General features: G+C 38.7%; 1 protein-coding gene across 2 annotated transcripts in view; it reads right to left on the reverse strand.

Moving 5' to 3' along the window:
• LOC145782572 (cell division cycle protein 20 homolog) overlaps positions 1 to 26520 on the reverse strand; it is a 144069-nt gene that overhangs the window by 108927 nt on the left and 8622 nt on the right. Inside the window, exons 2-3 of one of the 2 annotated variants that reach the window (XM_082594385.1) lie at positions 5395 to 5400; positions 684 to 796 (exon numbers count right to left, since the gene is read on the reverse strand). In XM_082594385.1, coding sequence (XP_082450511.1) covers positions 684 to 796; positions 5395 to 5400 — 119 coding nt within the window. The remainder of the gene's footprint in view (positions 1 to 683; positions 797 to 5394; positions 5401 to 26520) is intronic. The other variant, XM_082594384.1, reaches the window with a different exon arrangement.

Raw genomic sequence — 26520 nt, forward strand, 5'->3', positions numbered from 1 at the left:
GAAACATTATAATTTTGCATCATTTGATACCAAACTTATGTTCCTACCACCAGCAGTTCTAAAGTTACAGCCGATTTGAGAATTTTGGGGGTATTCCCCTATAAAATGGGGGGTAGCACGGCCAATAGGGGGTGCAACTCGGTAAAACCAGTTTTGTTGTTGTTTTTTGCCAATTTGTCAGGGATCTAGACCCCCCTTTTTGAATTTCAAAAAAAAGTTGTTTTCACTCCACCCTACTTTACAATCAAAACTAGTTGTGATTAATAAATATGACATGACAATGACGAGGGTAAGTACACCCAAATAAGTAAATGACAGAGAGGTAAATCATACCGAAAAGCAGCATGAACACCTTTGAGATAGTTGGGTGTGGGACGTGGGTTGCACAACTTCATGAGACACATCTGATCACTATTTACCACAAGTCATTTTGTTTTGTGCAATCCTATGGAAATCATTTTTGGCATAGCATTTGCAGTTGCTAATTTTTAAAATGAAGGATTTACTTTTCTACAAGTTTATACCATTGAAAATTTCAGAAAAAGTGTCAAATCACTTAGTCATGATAATGCTACCAAGATTAAAAATCATAGCTACGATCGTGATTGAACAATTCAAAAGTGTGATTGTTTGTTTACACCACCAGATATAATTTTGCATCATCGAAGTATGATAGATCTAACCTGGAGTCCGAGTAATCACTTTAAGCGGGTTTGCCGATATTGATGGCCTGTTCTTGTCACTTTTTGACATTGAGCAATTCTTCTTTGGACTAAAAACTGAATTGTTATGGTGGCTGAAACACAACAAACACTGAAGGAAGATTTGACATAACAGGACCATAATTATCTCATATGACATATCTCATTGACATAACCATAATTATCTCATAACAGGAACCATAATTATCTCATAACTGGAACCATAATTATCTCATAACTGAATACTTCATCACCAGCAGACTGCTTCAAAAAATCACTTTTTTAAGTTTAAGGTTAACCTGTTAGAGAGTTGAAATATTTTTTGTTTTTTAACTCCACAAATACTAAACTCAGTCCTCGAAATTAGCGGCGGCACACGGCAATTGCCGTGGTAAATGCTGCCGCAAACGTCATTATGGCCATTCTACTACGGCAATAAAAATGCCGTCGCAAGATGAGCATTTAATTCGGACAAAATTGTTCAAATTTTCTTCTTCCTGTTTGATTTACTCGCAGCGTGAGTTTAATCAGCAGAAACATGGCACCAAGACGTCACCTCGGACTATTTTACTGGCTGTGAACACTCACACAGTCTTCAAAATTAGCATATTTTTACTTTGCAAAAACGTTGACGAGGCCAAATGGCAAAAGTTGAAATTGCCTCGGCAATTGCTGTAAACGTTTATTATGAAAAAATTGTACCAAAACATGCAAAACGAGAAGAGAAAAAATAATCGAATAGTCTATCAGGACCGCACTGTTTGATTTGTTGTGATGTAATAATACCAAAAGTAGCAATAAAGCGAGCAACGCGATACGCACGTTGTTACGGGATTCACGTTATAACTCATTGGGGGGAAAAGTAAGTTAATTTTGGGTTGGTTCAACGTTCGAGTCAGCACAAATCGATTTAATTTTCCCGTCGAGTTATATCACGTAACAACAATGCCCAATAAGATATTTACGTTTGTTTTACATTAATTCGACATCTAAAAACGTTAAATTATCATGAAACAACGTTAATGGCTCAATCAGGTACCGATAACAAATCAATGCGAGAAGATTGCCTTGCGAGAATCAATGCGAGAAGATTGCCCTGCGAGAAGATTGCCTTGATTTACATATACAGTAGCCCACACAAAACATAATTTCGGCACAATTAGGATACTGCGAGCAACACAAAGTCTGTTGGATAAAGAACTAGTCAGAATCGGAATCATCAGAGGATGAGGTTGTCGCGTCGTCACTGGAATACTTGAAGACGCAAAACTGCCCGTTCATGAACGCGCAATGCCATATGATCGAAAGCATTACTTTTCTTTACTGCCGAAGAACCATTTATCCAATTTTGTACCACTTTTTATACTCGCAACGACACCGGTCAAAAATAAGCATTCGATGAAAGAATAACTGTTGCGTAACAATTAAGCCAGAATTTATAAGGTTGTAAACTTTTTACAGTTCACAAGAGCATTGTCAGCGTATAAAATAGCGTGCGTGATGCTCTGGGCTACCGCCGTGTGACACACGATGAAGAAGAAGGACATAAAATTTCTTTTGATTAAAGCATACAGCAATTGCCGCCGCAACCCAAGGTTTGTTGATGTGGCAACGGCAAAAACATTGCCGTCGTAAATGGAAGCTAATTTCGAGGGCTGCTAAACTTAAGGCCTAGACTAGTTGCAACAAAAAAAAAATACAAAAAAAATGCTACACCACACAGTACACATACTATACTATTTTTTGCTGAATTGGGTGAGATACAGTGTTGACAGATTCTGGTGGTTTTAACGGAGCTGTTACCAATACCTTTTTGTCAGGGTGTGTTATGAAAGCAGTGAACACATTAGTATATGAAACAACTTGATTATAGTCCGGTTGCCAAATCCATTTTTTTTTGCTGAACCTGGAAATTTTATGCAAAGTTTTTTTTTTTATTGATTTTGGTAGCCTAGGGTCTACTCTTTCAGAATCTGTCGGGTGCACTCCGAGCATCCTTGAGCGTTTTGTGAAATTCAAGATGGCGTCCAAAATGGCCGCCGTTTCAAATAACTCCCTATAACTCAGTTAGTATTTGACCTAGGATAATTTTAGTGTCTAACCATATTATGTTTTGAGGGGCAAGAAATCCATTGAAACTATTTATTTGACTGGTTGGGGATTGGATCATGTGGAAATGCAATAATGCCGCCAATAGGGCTGCCATATTACAAAATTCAAACAAAAACAAACAAATTCACTTGTATTTGGGCTAGAATGATAATTTTGGTGTCTATCCATATTTTTCGTGGACAAGGAATCCATTTCAAGGATTAAAACAGTTGCATATGAATTACATCACAGCAAAATCCAAAATGGCTGCTAATATATTTGCCGAATAGGCCTACTTAGCCTACTGTAAATTTTGTAATCTCGAACTCCCACTATGCTACGTAATCACTTTGCTTTCTGACTGACAAGCGCAAACTTGCGTCTCAGCAGGCTTGTAAGAAAGATCGATAAAGCGTTCTCTCTTTTGAAGCAGCAGTGCTTGTTCTAATTCAATGTTCTAGTTATAAGCAGTCAGACTATCAGAGAAGTAAAATGAAAACTTTGTGAATATTTAGTTAGGATGAATGATGATTATGCTTATTTCTGTTTGTTTTTCAATTTAAGAACGTTAGTTACTGTACAGTATAGTGAATTAAACTGATCTTTGAGTGCGCAAAAGAGAGTATTTCTTAAGCTTAGGCCACTAACGGTACGTACGAACCTTCTTTATTGTGTACTTGTGGTGCTTCGATCATACATTTGTGACTATAACTCCGCGTATCGTTAATGCAGATTCAATTTCGAAACTATCGAGATCAATTTGGAGACTCTTGGGCTATGACGGGCCATATTCGGTAAATACCCTGTATGCATTCCCACTTTCGTGTTAATTATTTGTGATAGAATCGTACCTGAGTGCTTTTATTTATCTATTTTAGAAAACCGTCCTCCAGCACGAGGTTAGAATTGGAGGAGAGAAAATGCGTCTTCAATTGGAAATTCAGCTCTGACGACAAATCAGAAAGACTTACTGAGGCAGGCTCTGCCAGAATTCAGAACATTATTAGATGTAGCAGGATCTACGATGACGATGTACACATTTTGCTGCAGGAAAAACTTGAGAATAATGCTAACTTAACCATTGACTGCCATAAAAGCTGTGTTTCTAGTTACACGTCCACTCATCATGTTAAAGTGTTTAATAAGCGAAGACATTCCCAAGAACCATCATCCGATATTCCCCCAAAGACAAGGCGACAATCGTCGGCTTGTGGAAAGTTTGATCTCCTTCAGGACTGTTTGTTTTGTGGAGAAAAATGTGAACTCCAGAAAGACAGTAAGAATCCATCACGTTGGAGAACTGCTTATAAACTCAGACAAATACTCAGTCCAGATAGAAAGACGACCCTGAAGAAATCGATCTTAGAGACATGTGTTGTTCGAAATGATTGCTTGGCTGAACAAGTTAGACTCCGCATTCATGGGATTGTGGGTGATCTCCATGCTGCTGAAGCAAGATACCACACAGACTGTCGGGTAAGCTTTCTGTCTCTCGATCACGTAACATTTGCAGCAACTAAGTCAGATAAACTTGAACAAGATGATCCTGCCATGGAACACGTCACTGGTGTGATGAAGAAAGATCAGTCACAACTTTGGAATTCGATTGACCTGTACAAACTATACACGGAAAATGGGGGCGAAATTCAGTCACGGAAAACGCTGCTAGGGAAATTGTCAGATTTCTTCGGTGATGATCTTATTGTGTTGCATTCAGCAGGTTTAGCAAACATTGTTTGTTTCCGTTGTCGGGCGGCAAAATCCCTAAGACTAATAGATGAGGATGATGATGATATTGATGTGATCTTGCATAGAATTGCGAAAAAGGTTAGAAGTGAAGTCAAAGGCATTAACTTGGATAAAAACCATTACTCAACAACAATCAATAAGGACATTGCAATAAACGAAGTAAGTGAAACATTGATGACATTACTAGGACTTGTATCCGCAAAACTAGAAAGGACTTTCCCGGCCATAATGATGGGATCAATCTTGACCGGGGCTGTCAAGAACAACCCAACGGCTCTGCAGATAACACTAGGTTCAAAATTGGGCAGATCAAAAAATATCATCACAACCATGCAGTCATTCGGTGTGACATGTTCTTATGACGAGGTATTACGCTTCAAGCGTTCAGCTGCGAAAGCTGCAACAATGGAACGATCCTGTCTTGGCATATCTAATGCATCAGAAGGTTTGGTACAAGTAGTTGTCGATAATTTTGATGCTGAAATCTCGTCGCAAAATGAAAAACTTTCCACCAACTGGTTAGCTGTTCTGGTTACACAATCTGAATCACCATCTGATGCTGATCGATGCCATAGAGAGACAATCCCACGAATTTCAAAGGAGGAGATGTCGGAGCCAATACAATATGATGTCACCATACAGAGATACAATGGTCCCAGGAAACCAAAAATGCCTGAGAGTGCTGCTGTTAGAACAGTTCTCTCACTCAAGTTACTTGCGCAACAGGCTACTTTAAAACAAAGAGCGGACGAAACTGACTCTGCCTTCTTTCAGGATGTTCAGAAACAGAATTGTTCCGAGTACAATGGCTACAACACAGCTCTTACATGCAATCAAGGCCAAACAGAACAACCTATGACTAAGACGGCATACCTGCCTTTGATTGATCTTGTGCCATCCCACCCAGATACAATAATGACAGCAATGGTGGAAGCTCAAAAGGTGACACATAATGCTGACTAAAAGTTTGTTTTGCTGACCAAAAGAAGTGCTATAAGGGCCACTGGAGTTAGCCGAGTCCACGAGCTGCAGTTGAACACCAAGTTACCACCTCAAAAGACTGTATTGACGGTGACCGAAAACAAGAAGCAGTTGATAAACCTGATTGTCAAACTTCTGATTGAAGACGAGTCATTCCATGAATGCACCCAAAGTCACAAGTTGATAGTGATTGATGAGGACGTTGCCCCATTGGAGATCAGCCATGGTGGTGTAGTGATCAGGAGGGCGGACCTTTCAACTAGTCATAAGGAAGCGGACAATATCATTGTCTAACAGGTGATGCTGTCTGCTCGAAATAATGAAAAGAGTGGTATAACTGTGATATCTGATGACACTGACGTTTTCATTCTCTTGCTTCAGTAATATCACGCTGGAAGCATGAAAAATCGTATCACCATGGAATCACCAATTAAGGAACGCACAGTCATTGACATAGGAAAAACCGTAGAGAAGCATGTTTTTTTTGTGAATGAACTCCTGCCAGCCCATGCTCTTATTGGGTGTGATATGGTAGCATGCTGCTATGGGGTTGGCAAAGGTACTGCATTGAAGGTTCTGAAAGATGGTCACTCACTGTCACTTTTAGGGGTCATTGATTTTCCCATAGAATCAGTGATTGCGCAGGCAACCACATTCATGTCAGCCTGTTACGGCCAATATACTACGAGTAAACCAATGTCCGAAACACGCTGGAGGGTTTGGGCATCTAAAACGGGTCGAGCCTCCGCGGTACCACCAAAACTTTGTTCCCTTCCTCCTACAAGTGAGGCATTTAAAGAGAATGTAAGAAGGGCCCATCACCAAACCATTGTGTGGCGTTCACTGGAAGACAGAAATCCGCCTAAACTTGATGTAGAAATGTACGGATGGGTGAAAGACTCGAAACTTAAAACGCTACAACCGGTTCTCCTTGCCGCAAATGTTGAACTCGCCCCAGAAACTGTCATGCGATTGATCAGATGTGGATGCAAGAGTGACAACCCCTGCAGAACGCTTTCTTGCAGCTGCACAAGAGATGGTTTGAAATGTACAATATTCTGTGCGTGTTATGCTGCAGGTTGCAGCCAGACTCTTACTTAGCATTTTAATCAATTGGACGTCACAGATTTGTGGACTAGGTGACTTAATGACGAGATGATAACAACAACTGACTGTCCTGTGACTGTGAGAGAGGCTTGTACATCACCAATAAATGGTAACATTTGTGATAACTAATGGTGACATTTGTGAGTGATGTTAGATGGTATTTCACAAGCAAAGTCGCAGAAATAATGATTTTCTGTAAGTATTTAGCAAACATATCAGCAGCCATTTTGGATTTTGCTGTGATATAATTCATATGCAACTGTTTTAATCCTTGAAATGGATTCCTTGTCCACGAAAAATATGGATAGACACCAAAATTATCATTCTAGACCAAATACAAGTGAATTTGTTTGTTTTTGTTTGAATTTTGTAATATGGCAGCCCTATTGGCGGCATTATTGCATTTCTACATGATGCAATCCCCAACCAGTCAAATAAATAGTTTCAATGGATTTCTTGCCCCTCAAAACATATGGTTAGACACCAAAATTATCATCCTAGGTCAAATACTAACTGAGTTATAGAGAGTTATCTGAAACGGCGGCCATTTTGGACGCCATCTTGAATTTCTCTAAACGCTTAAGGATGCTCGGAGTGCACCCGGCAGATTCTGAAAGAGTAGACCCTAGGATACCAAAATCAATAAAAAAAAAAACTTTGCATAAAATTTCCAGGTTCAGTCATACTTCTGCCAGACTATTAGTAAAATTTGGTGAAAGCATGAAATATATAATTAAAAATTCCACAACTTGACAATTAGACATACCATACAAACGTTTTTTTTTTACTGAAAACATACAACTACGGTACACTCTTATATTAACAGTATAAGCCTTGTTAGTCATACAACAAACAGTTCACCAGCCTCATTGTTACTACAGGTTACTACAGGTTACATCATCACAATTCCTTGTGATTTTCACAGGTTATAATTTTAAAAAATTAAATTTCATTTGATTTGTACAGGTTATAAATCTCATTTAATTTTTACAGGTTTTTTTAAAAAAACAATTTTCATTCATTTTGTTCAGGTTACTACAGGTTGCATTGATCATCACAACTGCATTTTGCTTTTTGTGATGTCATAGATGATGTCATCAAGTTGCTTGGTTTCCAGTTGGACAAATTAATTGAAACTTTGTGGTAATGGATGGAGGTAGCCCTTAGTAATTCTGAGGGTTTTCTTTTTTCTGCAGATTGGATTACGGTTATAATATTTAATATCTTTTCAGGAATTACAGGTTTAAAGGTTTTTTTGCAGATTAATTTACAGTTGTAATATTTAACATCTTTTCAGGAATTATCGATTCATTACTTTTTTGCATGTTTTTCAGACCTTCTGATGATCCGTTAGGTGAAACAATTTGTAAAGGCTTCAGATCATGGCGATCTATACTACTGGCCATCCCAACGTGGCAACAGCCAAATAATGTGGGGGCCTATACGAAATTTCAATTTACCGACTGAGATAAGTGTTAGAACATGAAATCAGCAATTTTCATTGCTCAAGTAATGTTTTTTAGCCTAAAAATTGTAAATACAGTGCCAAAACGTAACACAAAGATGTAATATTATTAAATAAGTGGCAAGAAAGCAGGACAATAGCTACATGTTAATGAATACCATGATAATCAAGATATCAACAGAATCAAGGTACACGAAATCAAGAGTGACCCAACTTTCAAAACACTCAGTACGTTAAAAAATTCGTTATCTAATCCAAATGTATTTGTTTTTAGTAATAATTCATGCAAAAACGCATTTTTTACGCCTAATACCTGTTAGTTGCCAAAACTTAATAGGCCCCACATTGTTTGGCTGTTGCCACGTTGGGAAGGCCAGTAATATAGATCAACATGCTTCAGATAGTAATAACTATATTTTATTCTATATACTATATTATTCTATATTATATTCTATTATATTATACTATATTATATAATATACTATATAATATATTCTATACTATATATTCTACTGTATATATATTCTATATACATGTACCACCGAGTACCGTATACACTTCTACTGTCTAATATTCTGTGTATATTCATGTATCCATCATGGAGCTGAGGAAGAGTAAAATGGACAATGGTGGTTTGCTTGGTAATTTGCAGCCTTTAAAACATTTTAAGGAAGGACAATTTAGACCAACTACTGGAGATGTTCTTCAGAAATACATAGGCCTATATCATGTTCAATTAAATCCTCGTAACCACCAGAGTGGGAAGCTCGCAGCTTGGGATACAGCAACTTATATTTAGCAAAAGTATGGTAGCCTGCTTGCATTCCACTGATGACAAAACAAAATATCCAAAACAAAATTACGGTATTTGTTTGGTTGATGAATACAAGAAATACAAACATGCCAAAAAAGAATCTGCTGCCTAAGTAATTAAATTTCGAGAAACACTGACAACACGATTCATGATATCTGCTAAGAACGCCGAAAATCTTATTACCTAAAACAAAACATTGCTACCGGTACCAGAAGATAAGGCAGAAGGTATACAGTTTTTTAAATTACTTGAAACAAACCAACCAGCATCTCTTGGACCCCTTGATAGAAATAGGTTGAAACGCTTCAAGAATTATACAAGTAATATCATATCGAAATGATTTTACCAATATCGCCCAGCTCTAGTCGGCATTCGACAAAATTAGAGAGTTTTCTTTGATTTATACAATTTGGGTAGAGAGGTAACTCTTTTAAACCATATCATGTTTATGGTTTCTTTGATTTGTAGAATATACTTTAATGCAGATATTTTTAACGCAGCAAGAAGAGAAATGACAGCATGTACTGCGTGTTACATCTAGAGATGTAAAAAAATGTTTTTTTTGTTTTAAAAAAAAACGACCTCGTTTTTTTTACCAATTTTGACATTGAATGTCACAATATGCAGCAATTAGGGTAAACTCATTGCAATAGCGTCTCTTTTAACAAACAAACAGTCTCATAACTCGTATAACTTATTTCAAATCAGACTATAGTATATGTGTGGTTACTCTGGTATATTGTTTCATTGCAATTTTGTAGATCTCAAGTCTCAACACACAAGCCATAAAGATTTCTCATTGTCTCAAATAGTAGTAACAGCGTCCTACGGTTGGCACATCTCAAGTATTGTCCGTAATTTGGTTCAGCCAGTTGTTAAATGCTGTACCACACTCGTGTACAGTTTCGAAGCCACCTTGGATTTTGGTTAATGGGCATGTTAGGACCAGGTGGTCAGTGTCCTGTTTCTCTGCTTCACAAAGGCACTTGACCAGCACACCACACCTTTTCCAGTACAACGTCAAGAGGTTGTTCCAGTTGATGTGCATTTGGTGCAAACTTGATGAAAACCACACAAGCGGTTCTCGGGTTATAAGTGAAATAACCTTAGCCACTAGGTGGCTTCATAGATAAGGAGCAATAGAAAAACGGCAATATCTCAAAAACCGCTCATCATATTTGGATAATTTTTAGCTCTACCCCCATGTTTTCTGGGTGGGCTATTTGTTTATGAACATTAAAACAAGTTTTTGCTACTACTTTTAAAAAAAAAGAAATTAACCTCTTGTCGTTACACACCGATAAAACTATGATGCGTAACTTTAAAAAACAAATTTTTTTTAGTTGGGTAAAGGAAAGATAGATGAAAAGTTTGGCAAAAGCAGTGTAGTGCTAAAGTCCCAACTTTTAGCCCAAATCACATTTAAATGTATTGAAGGATGGAACATTTTGAAGTTTTTTATTTTCCCAGAAGAGGTTCAATACTCCTTTGTGATGTCATAGTCATGTTTGTTTTACCTTAATCACACCATTGTGCTGTCATAGACATGTTTAAAAGAAATATGGTTGCACTTAATCCATCCAATTTGAACTAGTTTGCAGGACTTTGAGACTTTACGCATCATGGTTTTATCGGAGCGTAACGACAAGAGGTTAATTTCTTTTATCTCAAAAAGTAGTTAGGCCTAGTTCCCAAATAAAATAAGTTTTCATCTTTGATGTTTGTTTTGTATTTTTATCCTGCATTGCGGGAATATGGGTAAAACTTTATACTTGTCAGGAAAAGTATTATGAAGCATTTATTCACTATCTGAACACTGAGCAGTGCTGAAAAACTTCACTTTAAAGGGAAAATTTTTTCATTCAGGATTGGTAGTTACTAGCAATACAGTAGTCAACATGGGTGGTGGGCATTTGAAAGGAACATTAACCTAAACCTTTTCTGAGAAATGCACGTAGGTACTTTTGACGGTGGCCGGTCGATTGGTCGAAAGACATTTGGTCGACAGTCATTTGGTTGACAGACATTTGGTCGACCAAACGTTTGGTCGACAGGACGTTTGGTCGACAGACAATTGGTCGACAGGACATTTGGTCGACAGGACATTTGGTCGACAAGACTTTTGGTCGACAAGACATTTGGGTTAGAGTTAGGGTTGGGTTAGGGTTAAGGTTATGGTGAGGTTAGGGTTAGTTAACCCTAACCCTAAAATAAATCGTTCTGTCGACGAAATGTCCTGTTGACGAAATATCTTGTCGACCAAATGTCTGTCGACCAATTGTCTGTCGACCAAACGTCCTGTCGACCAAATGTCTGTCGACCAAATGTCTGTCGACCAAACGTCCTGTCGACCAAACGTCCTGTCGACCAAATGTCTTGTCGACCAAATGTCTGTCGACCAAATGTCTGTCGACCAAACGTCCTGTCGACCAAATGTCTGTCGACCAAATGACTGTCGACCAATTGTCTTTCGACCAATTGACCGGGTACCCTTTTGACAGCAAAAAATATCAATGATAAGATCTCTTGCATTATGTCACAAATGATCTGCAAGAAGCATCAATGACAAAGTGTCTAAGACCTTACAAGTTACAACACACGAAAAGAATACTTCTGTTTCAACATTTATAAAGCAATTTGCGTTCTTCTGGTGACTATTTACTAGGTTACCTCCTGATGTTAAAGATGATAACTAGCTTTTGTATTTCCGACGTTTCGTCAGTCAGCACGACTGACTTTATCAAGGTGGCTAAAACAGGTTAACACAACAAGATAAAGTCAGTCGTGCTGACTGACGAAACGTCGGAAATACAAAAGCTAGTTATCATCTTTAACATCAGGAGGTAACCTAGTAAATAGTCACCAGAAGAACGCAAATTACTTTTATTATAAAATGCCTGGTGAACAGTCTCTCTCTGTTTTTATTTATAAAGCATATACCGTACATTGTTGTTAAGCTATCAGTTAAACATGTTTAAACATGCTATTGGCAATAGCTTGCATTAGTAAATTACCACAAACAAGGTAATGTGTGTTCTGAATACTGCCATCTTGTTTTTGCCAAAATTTCGTCAACCCATTGTGTGTGTACAAGAATAACCAATCCCGATATACTAATATCGTAGGCTAACTTCCATAAAAGGAAAAAGAAATTAACTCATCTACATTACGTCATGTATCAAATTGCATTAATTCAATGTTTGTCAGGTCTACTGCCACAAACATGCCTGAGAATGAAGAAAAAAGCGAAACAACGTAGGACTATGCAAAAAACATATGCTGCTGACAAGCACAAACACTCTTGTGCAAATTTCAGCACAACCATGAAACCATTTTTACTAATTTAATGTTTTTCAAGAGCACTATAATGATCAACTAAGCTGCAAATTGTAAAAAATTTGCAACTTTTCCAGGAAAACATGAAGAAAAAAACGCGTGTTTTTTATGGCCCAAGGTTTTTTTGAAAAAAAACAATGGCTCGTTTTTTTGCATTTACATCTCTAGACTTACATCGTGTTTGCTAAGCAACAAGATTGGCTGCAACTCTGCATTCGAAAACAATACAAATTTCTTCACAAGATGTTTTTCTTTTTTCGCCTATTGATGCACTTTGAATGCAACACTGGTGTGTTAATTTTTTTAAGTTTTTGTATATTCAATACCGCTGAGTTCATTTTCTTTTACACTCTAGTCTTTTTCTCTTCTTGTTTCTGGCACCTTCTTGAATTCTGCGAGAAAAATACTGCAAACAGCACAAAATAATATTTTGCACACTGCATTAAGCTACGCTGATTTTGCACTCTGTGAGGGATGACGATTTTTCTCTTTTAACTGATTTCCGCCACAAATAAAACGCATGTCTATCACCACTTTGTAGCGCGCAAGAAGTGAAGAACTACCGTAAAAAATCACGCTGTCTAGAGCAGGCGACAAAGTGAACGCTTTTAGACATTTCAAACGCAGCAACTTGTAACAAAATCGCAACCGCTTGTAGAGCGCCAACTAAAAGCAGCTTTAATCATTTAACCAAAGAATCGGAATCGAAATTGGCATCGGCAAAATTTTTGTAATCGGCACATCCCTATTTTGTACCAGTGTGACTAGTAATATCTTGCTAGTTGTTAGGCATCATTTATGATACTTTTTAACCACTAGGGTGAGCAACACTGGCGCCGACTTACGGGGTGGCCACACCACCCCATAACTGCTGTGGCAGCCACCCCGTTTAGGCTACACATTATTTACTGCAAATAAATGTAATTTGAACGGACGTTTAAATCTTTTTTGATCATTGGTTTTCGCTTCAAGTCAACGTAAAGCAAGAGGTGAACCAATACAGTATTGCGAAGAAAATAATCGTTTTTGTCACAAGCATGATACTCGCGTAACATCAAGCAAGCTACGTGAAGATTACGCAACACGTGGCTTAGGGTGGTCCAAAAAAAACTTTTTTTGTAAATGTTAATGTCTCACCCTAAAATATTGTTACCATTGATGAGAAAATGATATATGTGAATTTTCATAAAGATTGGTTGATATTTAGGGGTTGCTACCGGGGTTCAAAGTTTTGTCGTTTGCCCCCATTTTAACGTTTCGAGAGGATATGATATGATACGGTACAGTAAAAAATACGGTACAGTGCCATTGTATATTGCAATAAAAATACAGTTTAATAATTACTCTATGGTCTGTTTATAAACTCATGTGTCTGTATTACGAATTATACTAACTGGTGTACATGTACGAAATGTGCGACTTTGTATAAGGTAAAGGTGAGTCCCATACTTGAATACAAGCATCGAGGGATGAGGTTCTCATTATACTAAGCCTTCGGCACTAACGAGAGTAGGGTGGCCAGTTCCTTTCTCTCGGCCGCCTTTACTTCAGCAACTACGCCCACCCAATATATTATACCCTGGGTAGAGGTGGGCGTGGGCGGTGTTTGTCAACAACCAGTATAAGCCGGGAGTCAAACCAGGATTGCATAATTGGAAAGCGAGCGCGTCACCGCTGCGACTTTGTATACTTGTGTTTAAAATTCAGAGACTAAATTGGACATTCATTAACAGCTTTAGAATACAACAAATAAACTACATACAGGAATTATTGCGCGAGGGTCTTTCTACTGCAGTCTGGATATCGCTGACGGTGATCGGCGACGACACGCAAAAGATACTGTTTTTGTTCTTCGTCACATGTGTGTAATGTGTTGTATTCCGTGATCAACGCCACTCCACGCTCGGCAATGTCCCAACCGGGGTGCCAATTGCAATGCTCAAGGGTGCCGCGAGATATTTTAACTTTAACCCGTTAAGTGTGGAATTTATTTATTTATTTTAACTCTAATCCACAATAAGCCTTTGTTTTCTCGCCCAGGAATAACAGCGTGAAAGAGATTTTGAATCGTTGCTGTTTTTTCCATAAAAACGTTTGAAACGCATCATTATTGCCAGGTTTCATGATTTTATTTTGCGTTTCACGGCGCACAAAGTCAAATTGCAGTGATGGATTATCGGATTGTGTGACCCAGCACGATTATAAAATTGCACGATTGTTTGCGAACCACTATAAAATAGAAACTTTTGCATGGGGGATACCATACCTGCGCATACAAACACGATAGCCTACATAGCTAATCGAGAAAAGGCTAAGTTATAATTGATTTATTCTTTATACCAGTGCTCCGCAACCTTTATTTACTCACGGCACACTTAAAAACTCTTTAAAATTTTGCGGCACAATTCGGCCGACACATTTTCAAAATGTAAAAAATAACTATCATCTTTTTAATGAGATATTTGCGCTTGTTTCTTGCTTTAATAAAGTTAACAATTTGGATACAGTCATTCATTGTTTCTGTCAGCTCCCTTGTAAAATGTTTGATCATCAAGGCTTCCCTGTGTAAGCAGCAATACATAAGTTGAATGGCTGGATTTTGACGTTTTACCCATGCAGCTAAACTTCTTCCTTCGCCCACCATTGCTGAAGCACCATCTGTGCAAACGTTGATGCAGTTATTCCAATGGATACCATGGGTTATGAAAAACTCGTTGGTCACTCTAAAAATTTCCTGGCCAGTCGTTCGTTCCTGGCTGGAAGTTCTTTGCAAAATAATTAGGCTACTCGTTTGTTATGGACTCGCCATTGACAAAACGTTGGCTACTACACTTAATAGCTGTGCTTTCAATATTACGAAATTTTTCATTAAACACTGCTAACTGACAATTCAAAATGACCTAGCCTGACTTCTAAAAACGCACTACCACGTTAACCAGCCTTTTTTAAAACTAGGGCAGCCTTCCCATTGCGAAAACTTCAATGTGAGGCAAAAAAATCATAAATGCACTGTGGGAAGTCTAGCTAGAGTTTGAGTTGTCTTGCAGTGGTAAAGCGAGAATTTTTAAAACATAAAAACTCCTTTCTTTTCAAAAAGTATGTTCTGATGATAGTTATCCCGCGGCACACCGGTTGCGGAGCGCTGCTTTATACTAATATGAATATATTTTGTGAATTGCTTTGCGATTACAATTGGGTCTCCAAATTAGTGGATTTTCCGTACAAACGAACATTAAAACTAAAAAAACGAGAACGACTGCTTATAGTCGAGGAAGAAATGTGGGTGGCTTTGTCGAATGTGCCTCGAGATATTAAGGGACTTGTGCAAGAAGTCAAGCCCAAATTTCACACTAAATTTTGAATAAATACATTTATTTATGCGCGCTATACTGTACAACTCATTCTGTGCTATTTCATACAGTTACTTGAAATACAGAAATCTCATAAAATTGACCCAGTTTTGCCAGGATGCCGCAAACTATTTATCTCTTCGATAGGGTGCCGCAAGGTCAAAAAGGTTGGGAACCACTGCTCTAAACCCTTGACAGCCTGTTTTAACCTAAAAGGAGGACTTTCTGATGATTACCCTTTTAGGGTGAAACAGGCTGTCAAGGGTTTAGACAGTGGTTCTCAACCTTTTCTGAGTCATGGCCCCCCAGACTGTGGCTCTAAAAGACCATGGCCCCCTTGAGCAAAATAAAAATGTATTTGTTTAAAGAACAATGAAACGAAATCAATAAAAACAGTTAACGAATGATTAAATGATTTAATGCTTTCTTTTTCGTAATAGACTACGCTAGTAAATCAAGCGTATCCTTAATTGTTACGTTACAATCACAAAAGATGATGCAACATGCAGTGAGATAGAACATATGATGAAAAAACATGCTTTTGGCTAGCTTTACGATACTAACACCTACATGAGTGTTTTTTGTGTCACAATTCTGTTATAATTCATCAATATAATACATGATATAATTTATTAATGAAGCTTTTTATCGTGGCTCCCCTGAGAACGCTCTGTGGTCCCCTTGGGGGGCCGAAGGCCACGGTTGAGAACCCCTGGTTTAGAGGGTAATAACTATGTATGTACTATGTATATTAGTTTACATCATGTACATTTGTACATGTAGTTTATTTACTGTCTTCTAAAGCTGTTATTGATTGTCAAATTTAGTCTCTGAACTTTAAACACAAGTATACAAAGTCGCACATTTTGTATATATATGTAGACCAGTTAGTATAATTCGTAATACAGACGTACATGAGTTTATAAACAGACTATATAGAGTAATTATTAAACTGTATTTTTCTTGCAATATGCCATGGCACTGTACCATATTTTTTACTGTACCGTATCATATCATATCTGTATCACATCCTCTTAAAACATTAAAATGGGGGCAAACGACAAAACTTTGAACCCCGGTAGCAACCCCTAAATATCAACCAATCTTTATGAAAATTCACATATATCATTTTCTCATCAATGGTAACAATATTTTAGGGTGAGACATTAACATTTACAAAAAAAGTTTTTTTTGGACCACCCTAACGTGGCTACGAGTTTTTTCCTTGTTGTGTTGCAATCGTTTTATTTGTTACTTGTCATAAGTCATTGTTACATTTGTTAGGTTTACAAAGGGATTTATTAATCAATAAAATACGATCTTTCCATTGCCTCCCTCAAATATCTTTTTTGAAAATTTTTAAACCGCTCATAATATCGCTATAAATTATGACAGCTATAAAATACTTGGAAACAAAATTATCTCGATGATTGATGGCTCCACCCCCTAAATGAATATCTATTTTCAAATTTCATTAAAAAAATGCAATTTTTGAAACTTTTTGAGTTTTATTTGAAAAGTGCAATAAGTAAAGTAGCAGTTTTAACGTTCTGCAAATTTACACGTTTACATGTAACAATATTAAAAACAGATTTTTGTTTCAACTATGTCGCAACTGCTTAATCTATTTGCAAGCAATGAAACAATTTCATTAATGCTTCCAAACGTGGTTTGCACAGGGATATCTAAAGAAGGGGATACGAAGGCTTTTATTATGTCTGACAATAGAAGGGCTTTTGTTTATCGTAAATAATCTGTGTTTATCGTAAAATAACAATTGGCACCGATAGTAGTTTAATAAATCTTGCTATGATAACCTGCACTGTGCTATTAGCATCAGGCCTGGATATTCACAGCATGCTCATGGTTGCTTCTTAATTCAACTACCCATATACTTGCTTTACATCTAGCCTTCTACAAAGGCTTTGTTAAGAAAAACAGCTTTACTGGTAACTTCTAACTGTCTTTGTAAACAAGTATTCTTTAAATATGCTCTACGTAACATTTCCCTAACTGTTTACTGTAGCTCATTGTACCAGCTGCACTACAAAAATTTCTACGATTTTAAAAATAACCACATGTTTAAAGCACTACAAACTACCGCCCTGGTAGTGTCACGAGAATAAGGCAATCGCTGCGAGCCTTCATATCCCCTTCTCTAGATATCCCTGGGTTTGCATTGTGAAAATATACTTAACATTGCCTTCCACCACCTGCGAGGCGGAGCGATCATTTAGTGCACTCAAGCGCATAAAAGCCTACTTGCGATCTACCATGATGCAACAGCGATTGAACCATGTCCTAATTTTAAATGTTTATCAAGCTGAAGCTTCATGGTTACAACTTGACCAGTTGATTAACAGTTGGATTGACAGAGCTGCTGTTCGCAAAAATACTTTTGCCACATGTTAAGTGTCAGAGCAGCAACGTAACAATAAAATTCACGACATACTTGTTTTAAAGTTGCTTTGTAAATTATCGAGCTACAAATCAGGTGTGAAAAGACAATTGCATCTAACACGCTTAGTAAAAATCAAACAAAAACATGCAGTTTGAAAGTTTTTAGGTTGCCATATTGTGCTATCCGCCACCCAGTGCAAAACTAAAAGTCAGCGACTATGGTGAGCAATATAGTGCTTTTTTAATTATCGGACAGACTTAACATTGTTAGATTTTGAAAATTCTAACTGGTAATTTCATAAAATAACTGATATAGCATACTTATAAAATCGATTGAAGTATTGCAGCCACTGTTTTTATATTGAAACAATTTGAGATGGAGCTATAAATTGAGATAGTAGCCTCCAGGTAGCATTTGTAAACTTTTTTGACAGTGTAGAACCATGATTTCCTGTTTTGGTACTACACAATCTTTTCACTTATGTGATATATCTCCACCAAAGCTATATTATGTGATATTATGTTCAATTGTTTCTTTGCCATACTCTAACACATCTTCTACAGTAGTGCAAAATCTGGCAGGTCTTCTTTGGACTTTTGACTTATTGCAGTGAATAGTTACGTGATTGTTCCAGCAGCGTAAGTTACTCTACCATCTACTTTTATACAAACGACCAACCAATCCATCCTGGTACAAGAAGCTTCATACACGCTGACGATTTGTGTATAACAAGACAACACAAACACTTCACTTCCGCGGAGAGAGTACTCAGCGATGCTCTGACAACATACTACACGGACATTCGGACAACCACCTGCGTGCCAACCCCAATAAAACCCAAGTCTGCGCATTCCACCTTAGATCCCGGGATGCATCACGCCAACTGAACATTTCCTGGAATGGAACCAAACTGGCACACTGTATCAATCCCACATACCTCGGTGTCAAATTAGATAGGTCCCTCATATACAAATCCCATATCGAAAAAGTAAGAGCTAAGGTGGCTTCTAGAAATAATATTTTGCAGAAACTCGGAAACTCTGATTGGGGTGCCCTCCCTGACACAATACAGTCAACTGCTTTAGCCTTATGCTATTTGGTTGCAGAATATGCTTGCCCAGTGTGGAAACGCAGGCCTCGAAACTGAAGGCGGCCATCGCGGCCATGGCCGCGATTAACCTACAAAAACCGACATTTTGTCCGCCAGGTCTCGCCCTTCCGTCGGCCGCATTTGTCCGCCATGAAGTTCCGAGAAAATTTTGCGCAAGTGACCTTGTGAATAAAGTACTTTGGCACTTATAATCACAAAGGATTAGAAAGCAGTCAAAGTATCCGATAAATCAAAATACACCTTGTCTATGCTTGAATTGTTAACATTATTGATTGACCAAGCAGCTGATGTCTGATGATAAGCAGAATGCAAGTGACATCACAATACACTTTATTGATGCGATATATTCAGTCTTCGAAATTAGCGTCGGCAAATGGCGCATTAGCGTCGACAATAAAAATGCCGAGGCCACACGAGCGCTTGTAAGGTTAGGGTTAGACATTCCCCCCAGTCGTAATGGCACAGCCATAGATTTGTTCTTTAGTCAACACCCTGATGGAGCTCTATGAAAAAGAAAGATGCGTGTGGATTGGTATCAAAGCCGCAAAACGTGGACGCTTCATTGCGAACGGCAAAGACGGTGTAGATTTACAGCCAAGCGATGAGCTTCTTGATGTGTCTGATTCCAGTGATGGCGCTCAACCTCGTGCTCCGATAGAGCATCTGATGATTCCGATTTTGACAGCTAGTTCTTTATCAAACAGACTCGTGTTTGCTCGCAGTATTCCAATTGTGCCGAAATTATGTTAGTGTATACGTAAATCGAGGCAATCTTCTCGCAGGGAGCTATTAATTTGTTACCGTTACCTGGTTGAGCAATTGACGTTATTTTATGATAATTCAACGTTGCTAGATGTCGAATTAATGTAATTGTAAAACAAACGTAACTTTCTTATTGGGCATTGTTGTTACGCAATATAACCCGCCAGGAAAATTAAATCGATTTGTACTGACTCGAACGTTGAATCAACCCAAAATTAACTTACTTTCCCCCCCGTGAGTTATTTAACGTGAATTACTGTAAAAGCGTGCGACGTGCGTATCTTGTAGCTCGCTTTATCGCTACTTTTGGTATTATTACATCACAACAAATCAAACAGTGCGGTCGTGATAGACTACTCTAGTATATTTTTCGCTTCTGCCAAAGAAAAAATGTGCTAATTTCGAAGACTGTATGGAGATGGGTGGTGAAGTTCCGAAGGCCGCCATGTGCTCGTGATTGGCCGCCGAACAGCTTGCTTCAGTCGGACACGTTTGGCCGCCGGAAAAAAAAAGTTGTTTCGAGGCCTGAAACGCTTAGCACATGCCAAGAAAATTGACCCCATATTGAACCAAAGCTGCCGTCTGATTACAGGTTGTCTCAAACCAACCAACATCACGTCGCTGCACATTCTGTCTGGAATTGCTCCCCCAACATCAAAAGAAGCGTGACCAGCCGAAAGGAAAGATCTTGTCAGGACATAGATTTGAGACACCCACTGTATGGCCACACTCCAGCACACAGGCGTCTGAAGTCAAGAAAAAGTTTCCTTGCTTCAGTTGTCCCATTAGGTCAAGACGATGTCGCCACCAATTAGGGGTGTTCAATTTCGATTTTCGATTCGATTTCGATTAAGGTGATATTCGAAATTCGTTTTTTGTATCAGACATATTCGAAATTATAGCAGCCCTTTCGGCTGAAAGCAACGCGAGTGGCGCGAAATCTGTCTTGTCGCATTTTGCAAGCGAAAAAAGACTTCGACGCATGCGCATCGTCGATCACGTGACTATCACACGTTCTCGCGGGTCCAACGGCCAGTCCTGCACCAGGGATGCCAGGTTGGCATTTTTAATGCCAAATTTCACAAATTTCTCTCAAGAATGAAGATAGCTGGGTTGTGCAATAGCAGAAAGTGTAAGCTGAGCTTTGTCGCAGTTTTATCCATTTTTTACCGAATCTATAGGCGCCTAAGCCGTGGGGGCAGGGCCGTAGCCAGACCGCAGAGCAAAGGGGGGCAACTTTTTTTAGGGGGGGGGGGGGCCGAAAAAATTTAAATGGGCATAATCATTATAATTGTAGCTGTTGCTTGAGAATGTTGAAATTTTGCCAAGGGGGGCGAATTTTTTTCCAGGGGGGGGCAAGGCCCCCCTGGCCCCCGGCTGGCTACGGGCCTGCGTGGGTGCCAGGCCCTCACGCATATTTCTGTGTGGGGGCAACTTTTTATGCTGTATTGAATATTGATACATGAAACAATAGATGAACTAGCGAACGGCAGCAGAAAAACACTTTTTGAATGCAAACCGCAACAGCTTCGCGAAACACTATGAACGAGTTGCGATGCTACAATCCAATACCAGACAACAAAATCTGTCATTTTTAAATTGATTTAATGTCTGCAGACATTGAATCAATGTAAAAATGACTGATTTTGTTGCCTGGGACACAGCAAAAATCTACCATTTTGTGTCGATTCAATGTCATCAGATGTTGAATGCACCCAAAAACAACATAATTTGTTACGGAATGGCCCGTTTCGGTGAGTCCGATCCCTTAACGGGGGATTTTTTTAATTTTCTTTTTAATTATCGGGTACCGTAGCCTAATTATCATTGCCGCTTTAGGGTTAGGGTTAGAGGTTAGGAACTCACCGAATCAGATTCACCAAATAGTAGCAGACCCAATTTGCTACGTAGACGAAGCATGCGTTTAGCTTTATGCGCTTGCAAACATACTCGATGTCGCTTTCGAGTCAAAATCTCTGCACTCTGTCAGTGAAATGTCGCGGCAGTGAATCGCTCGCTGTGAAAATGAACTTGAAGTGTTTGGGTTCCCAGCGACCTCGGTCCCAGCGGAGCAATCGTTTTCAAAAACTGGCCTGACCTTCATGAAGCTGAGATCCCGACTGACGGGTGACCATGTCGATCAGCTTGTGTTCATAAACAGCAACATGGGCCTGGAGCTGTAGACGCCTAGCGAATTTTCATGTCGTTTCTTTCAATAAAATCTCATTTTGCAGTTTAGTGAATACTTGTGATATTCGAAATCGAAAACAAATTGAATTTCGAATATTCAAATAATCGAAATTGAACACCCCTACCACCAATGAGCGGGTTCAACTATGGCAGGATGGACTGGCAGCCGGACCGACATTGGCCAATATGGAGCTCACAATATGGAGCTTCCTCCCGGAAAATGTGAACCGTGGAAGGATTGGCGATGCCTCAACCGCTTAAGAACTGGTATTGGCAGATGTAAAACCTTGATGAGACACTGGGGGTATTCCATGAGAAGCACAAGTTGCAAATGCGGACAGGAGCAAACGATGCAACATCTACTCGAATGCCCTGACCTAAAAGCAAGGTGCTCTGCACAGGATTTGGCCGAGTTCAACGATAGAGCAAGAGCCTGCGTGATGCTCTGGGCTACGGCCGTGTGACACACGATGAAGAAGAAGATCTACTTTGAAAGTTCCATACCGTATGAGAAAGCCATGCGATCAGCTGCTGTTTTACGGGCAAGAGCAACGTAGGCTATCTTTCGCTTTTGGCATTTTTTAAGTCCGATTAAATGATGTAAATCTCTTTCGCGAAGTATTTTACCTTTGAAACACCACTTGTAATAACCATTTTTATTGCCTCTCAACCATAAATTTACGAGGGGCGCCTGTAAATTTACGAGGGGCGCCATAAAATTACTGTATAATGAACACATGCAACAAGGGCAATTTAAACTTTACAGAACTACACACAAGTTTCCTGAACTTTTCACCTTGAAAGTTTAACGAAATTATGATGTCACAAAATAAAGACTCAGCAAAGTTAAAAGTTCAGGAAGCCGGCTTAGTGTGACCAAATGAATTCAGGGGGAAAAAATTAAATCCAACGTGAGACACAACTAAGTACAATCAACTACATACACACCATTTATTTTTTAGACAAGGTTTGATTAATACATTATACTTGAAAGCAGGGCTGCGATTTTTTCTTTCTTGTCGAACGACCAAAAATTCTGCGTTTGTTTGTCGAATAGTGGTATGACGTCACAAGAGTCAGATTAATTACATAAAGTAACACACGAATGAATTAATTAATAACAAGTGAAAAGGAAAGAATATTAGTAACAACACAAACATTAATGTCAGGGCATGCTTGCTGCTAGATCTTGATTTTGCTGCCTCTGTATGACTTAAGACAGGAGATTTCCGTACTTTTTTTTGAAGATAGAAATGCCAACCATTTGGGAACAGGGAGTCAAGTGCTTTTCGCAACAATGGTTTCGATAGTGAAATCGGTCAACCGCACATGCCAACGAATAGTTCATCTTGAAAAGCTTCATCAGACAGCGGCCTTAATCGCGAGTCGTGCAGTGCGTAGCTGGAGCAGAAAGACTCGACGATGCATTCGTTGCAACAGCGCACCAGGTACTTCAAGCAGAAGTGCATGAGCTCACTTAAATCCTGGAAAAATTTTCCTTTGTGAGGACATTGTACCACAAACTTTCAATCGAAGGAAACGGCTCTTCTGATGCTAGGCGCTCATGAAGCGTCCTGATTAGGGTGGTCCTTAAAAATCATTTCTTTGAAATTTACTGCTCCTAGCCCTTAAAAAGTTTCGTCCTTACAAAAAATGAGGTCTTGCAAAATTTTTTTAAATTTGAAGATAATTTAGAGGGTGCACAAGACCCCTCAAGTTCCGCATCCCCCTAAAAATTCAAAATTTGGATATCTCGAAAACCGCTTGAGCTAGAGGTGTGCTTTTGGTGTCTAAAGATGCAGAAGACAAGGTTTTCTATATGCTTTCTGAACATTGAATATGCCTATCTTGAGTAAAAAAGCAGTTATTTTGAAAAAACTACTTTTTAAGGGTTTTGCGTGTAAGATTCTTAGTTAAACAATAGTGTAGACCAAAAAAACACAATTCTACAATTTACCTTTCTAACCTGGTAAATTGTGATGTTACAAGTAAACAAATAGAACATTGCAAACATGTGTTGTAGGGTAATAGGGTGGTCCTTGCACAAATAACAGGGTCGGGTAAGGTGGTCCTTACGAGAAAATTCACTTAAATTCTGAGACTCGATAATTTGTTTTCGAAAAAAGCTACAAAATCACTTCTTGTAATCAAAAATAGGAAAAAAATGCGCAGTAAACTATATCATACAAAGCATAAGCTTAGTATTATGACAAATTATTGGGCTTTATCAGAATATCACTGACCGCAAAATTAACTAGCTTTTCGCATTGCTTTGGCATAAAAATCACATAGTTTTTCTGTCCGCATTGTTAATTGTTTGCCAACGCATGCTTGTCAGCTAAAGTGGCTTTATTGCAGTTTGGAAATCGTTTCCGAAGGTCTGCAACCACCTGCATCAGATACTGAACGTGTTCTTCATTGTGAGTGAGGATGCGGTTATATCCCTCTTATGAGAGCTACACCTCGCTCAGTGTGGTCATCTGTGACAGTTAGAGTGTCTACTACCTTTGATGCCTCACAGTAAGCATCACAGATTGCCCAGGTTTCTGGATCCTGTTCCATAACCTCAGTTGATATGTCCAGTTCTTTGAACAGTGACAATGACCCCTTAGTAACCTGGTCAGACAACTCCAGTCGATCAGTCATTGCAGAATTGATGGTCAGTCGTTAAGGGGCATCCTCAGTTTCTTCCCGCTTTTGTATTGCTTTAACCATGAGTCTTTTGGTTTGGGCCGACACAGAATGATCAAAAAAGGCAAGAGCAGCTAGTTCTTCAGACAGATACCACAGGTGGGAGGAAAACGTGGATGATACAGCATTCAACACTGCAGTGTTAATACTGGAATATGCTTTAAAAGATCTAGATCGTTATTCGGGGCCGCAGCAGGAGATTCTATCCATGCCTTAAGGTACAATTTTGTAGCAAAAATACACATTTGCAAGAGCCCACTCCTTTCTCTTTCTGTAAGTTTAAACTGGTGATAAAACATCTAAACTTTTAATGAGTACAAAATCTTCGACATTTCTTTATGCATTGGGCCAGGAGTCATAAAATGAACACCCCTCGGAGGAATAGTAAATCGTAACTCTTTTCTTTCCTTCAAAGATTTTTCAGCCCAAGCTATTAAATCCAGATCGATGACTGTAGCAGCTATTTGTTTGTTTTCAGCTATTGTGGTGAACCTTGTCGTGTCTATAAACTCCCAGCGTGTTTGAAATCTTTTAAATACTAGAACATCTGGTGAAGCAATGCTTCCCATGATTGTGGTAAAAGCTGTTTGTACTAGCAGCTCATGAATATGATGGCGGCATGCTAGATACAATAGGTCTTTTTGCAGCTTTTGTTCAATGAGAACACATGAGCCAAGCTTTCGCCCTGTGTTGGAAGCAGTAGTGTCAAATGATAGCGCAATCACTTGTTCTTTTTAGGCCCCATTCATTGAGAGCTTCTACAGCAGCTTTTGCTTGTTTTGATCCCGTTCCGTTTGGCAATTTTGCTACTTGCAGCAGCTGAGAAACCCCATTACCAGTTACAATAATCTACAAAGTGCAAGCGGTCGACATGCTGTTTGGTTGTCAAGTCTCTGAGAAGCTTTCCATCCCAGTTGACAACCACAGGAACATTAGCTCGGAACTCAGCTTTAAGTTTTACATAAATTTCATGAAGTTTTACATTAGCTCGGAACTCAGCTAGACTTAGGGACATGAAAACAGTACTTACAGGTTGTTAAAGATTATGAACATTGTGTATCTGCTGCCTAGGTCGCTGGATTTCTAGTCACTTTAAACACTGTTTTTTGTTTACTTGTAACATCACAATTTAACAGGTTAGAAAAGTAAATTACAGAATTGTGTTTTTGGTCTACACTATTGTTTAACTGAGAATCTTACACGCAAAACCCTTAAAAATTAGTTTTTTCAAAATAACTGCTTTTCTACTTTAGATAGGCATATTCAATGTTCAAAAAGCATATAGAAAACCTTGTCTTCTGCATCTTTAGACACCAAAAGCACATCTCGAGCTCAAGCGGTTTTCGAGATATCAAAATTTTGCATTTTTAGGGGGATGCGGAACTTGAGGGGTCTTGTGCACCCTCTAAATTATCTTCAAATTTAAAAAAATTTTGCAAGACCTCATTTTTTGTAAGGACGAAACTTTTTAAGGGTTAGGAGCAGTAAATTTCAAAAAAATGATTTTTAAGGACCACCCTAGTCCTGATTCCTGATGAGCTTGAACATCTAGTGAAGACGTGGTATCGCCAGGGCCTGAACTTATATTTGCAGATGGAAGCTCACCGACCGAACTTGAACTGCCTGTGCTTGGACAAACTCAGAAACGTTATCACTGTCTCGTCGAGATAAGAATGTATCGATGCATTGTTCCTTATGCACTTGAACGGGTTTATCTATAGAATTTTATTGTTGAAAAGTGAAAACGTAGTAGGCGCATTTTACAAAGCAT

Source organism: Aplidium turbinatum, chromosome 13, assembly GCF_918807975.1.
Source record: "Aplidium turbinatum chromosome 13, kaAplTurb1.1, whole genome shotgun sequence".
NCBI lineage: Eukaryota > Metazoa > Chordata > Ascidiacea > Aplousobranchia > Polyclinidae > Aplidium > Aplidium turbinatum.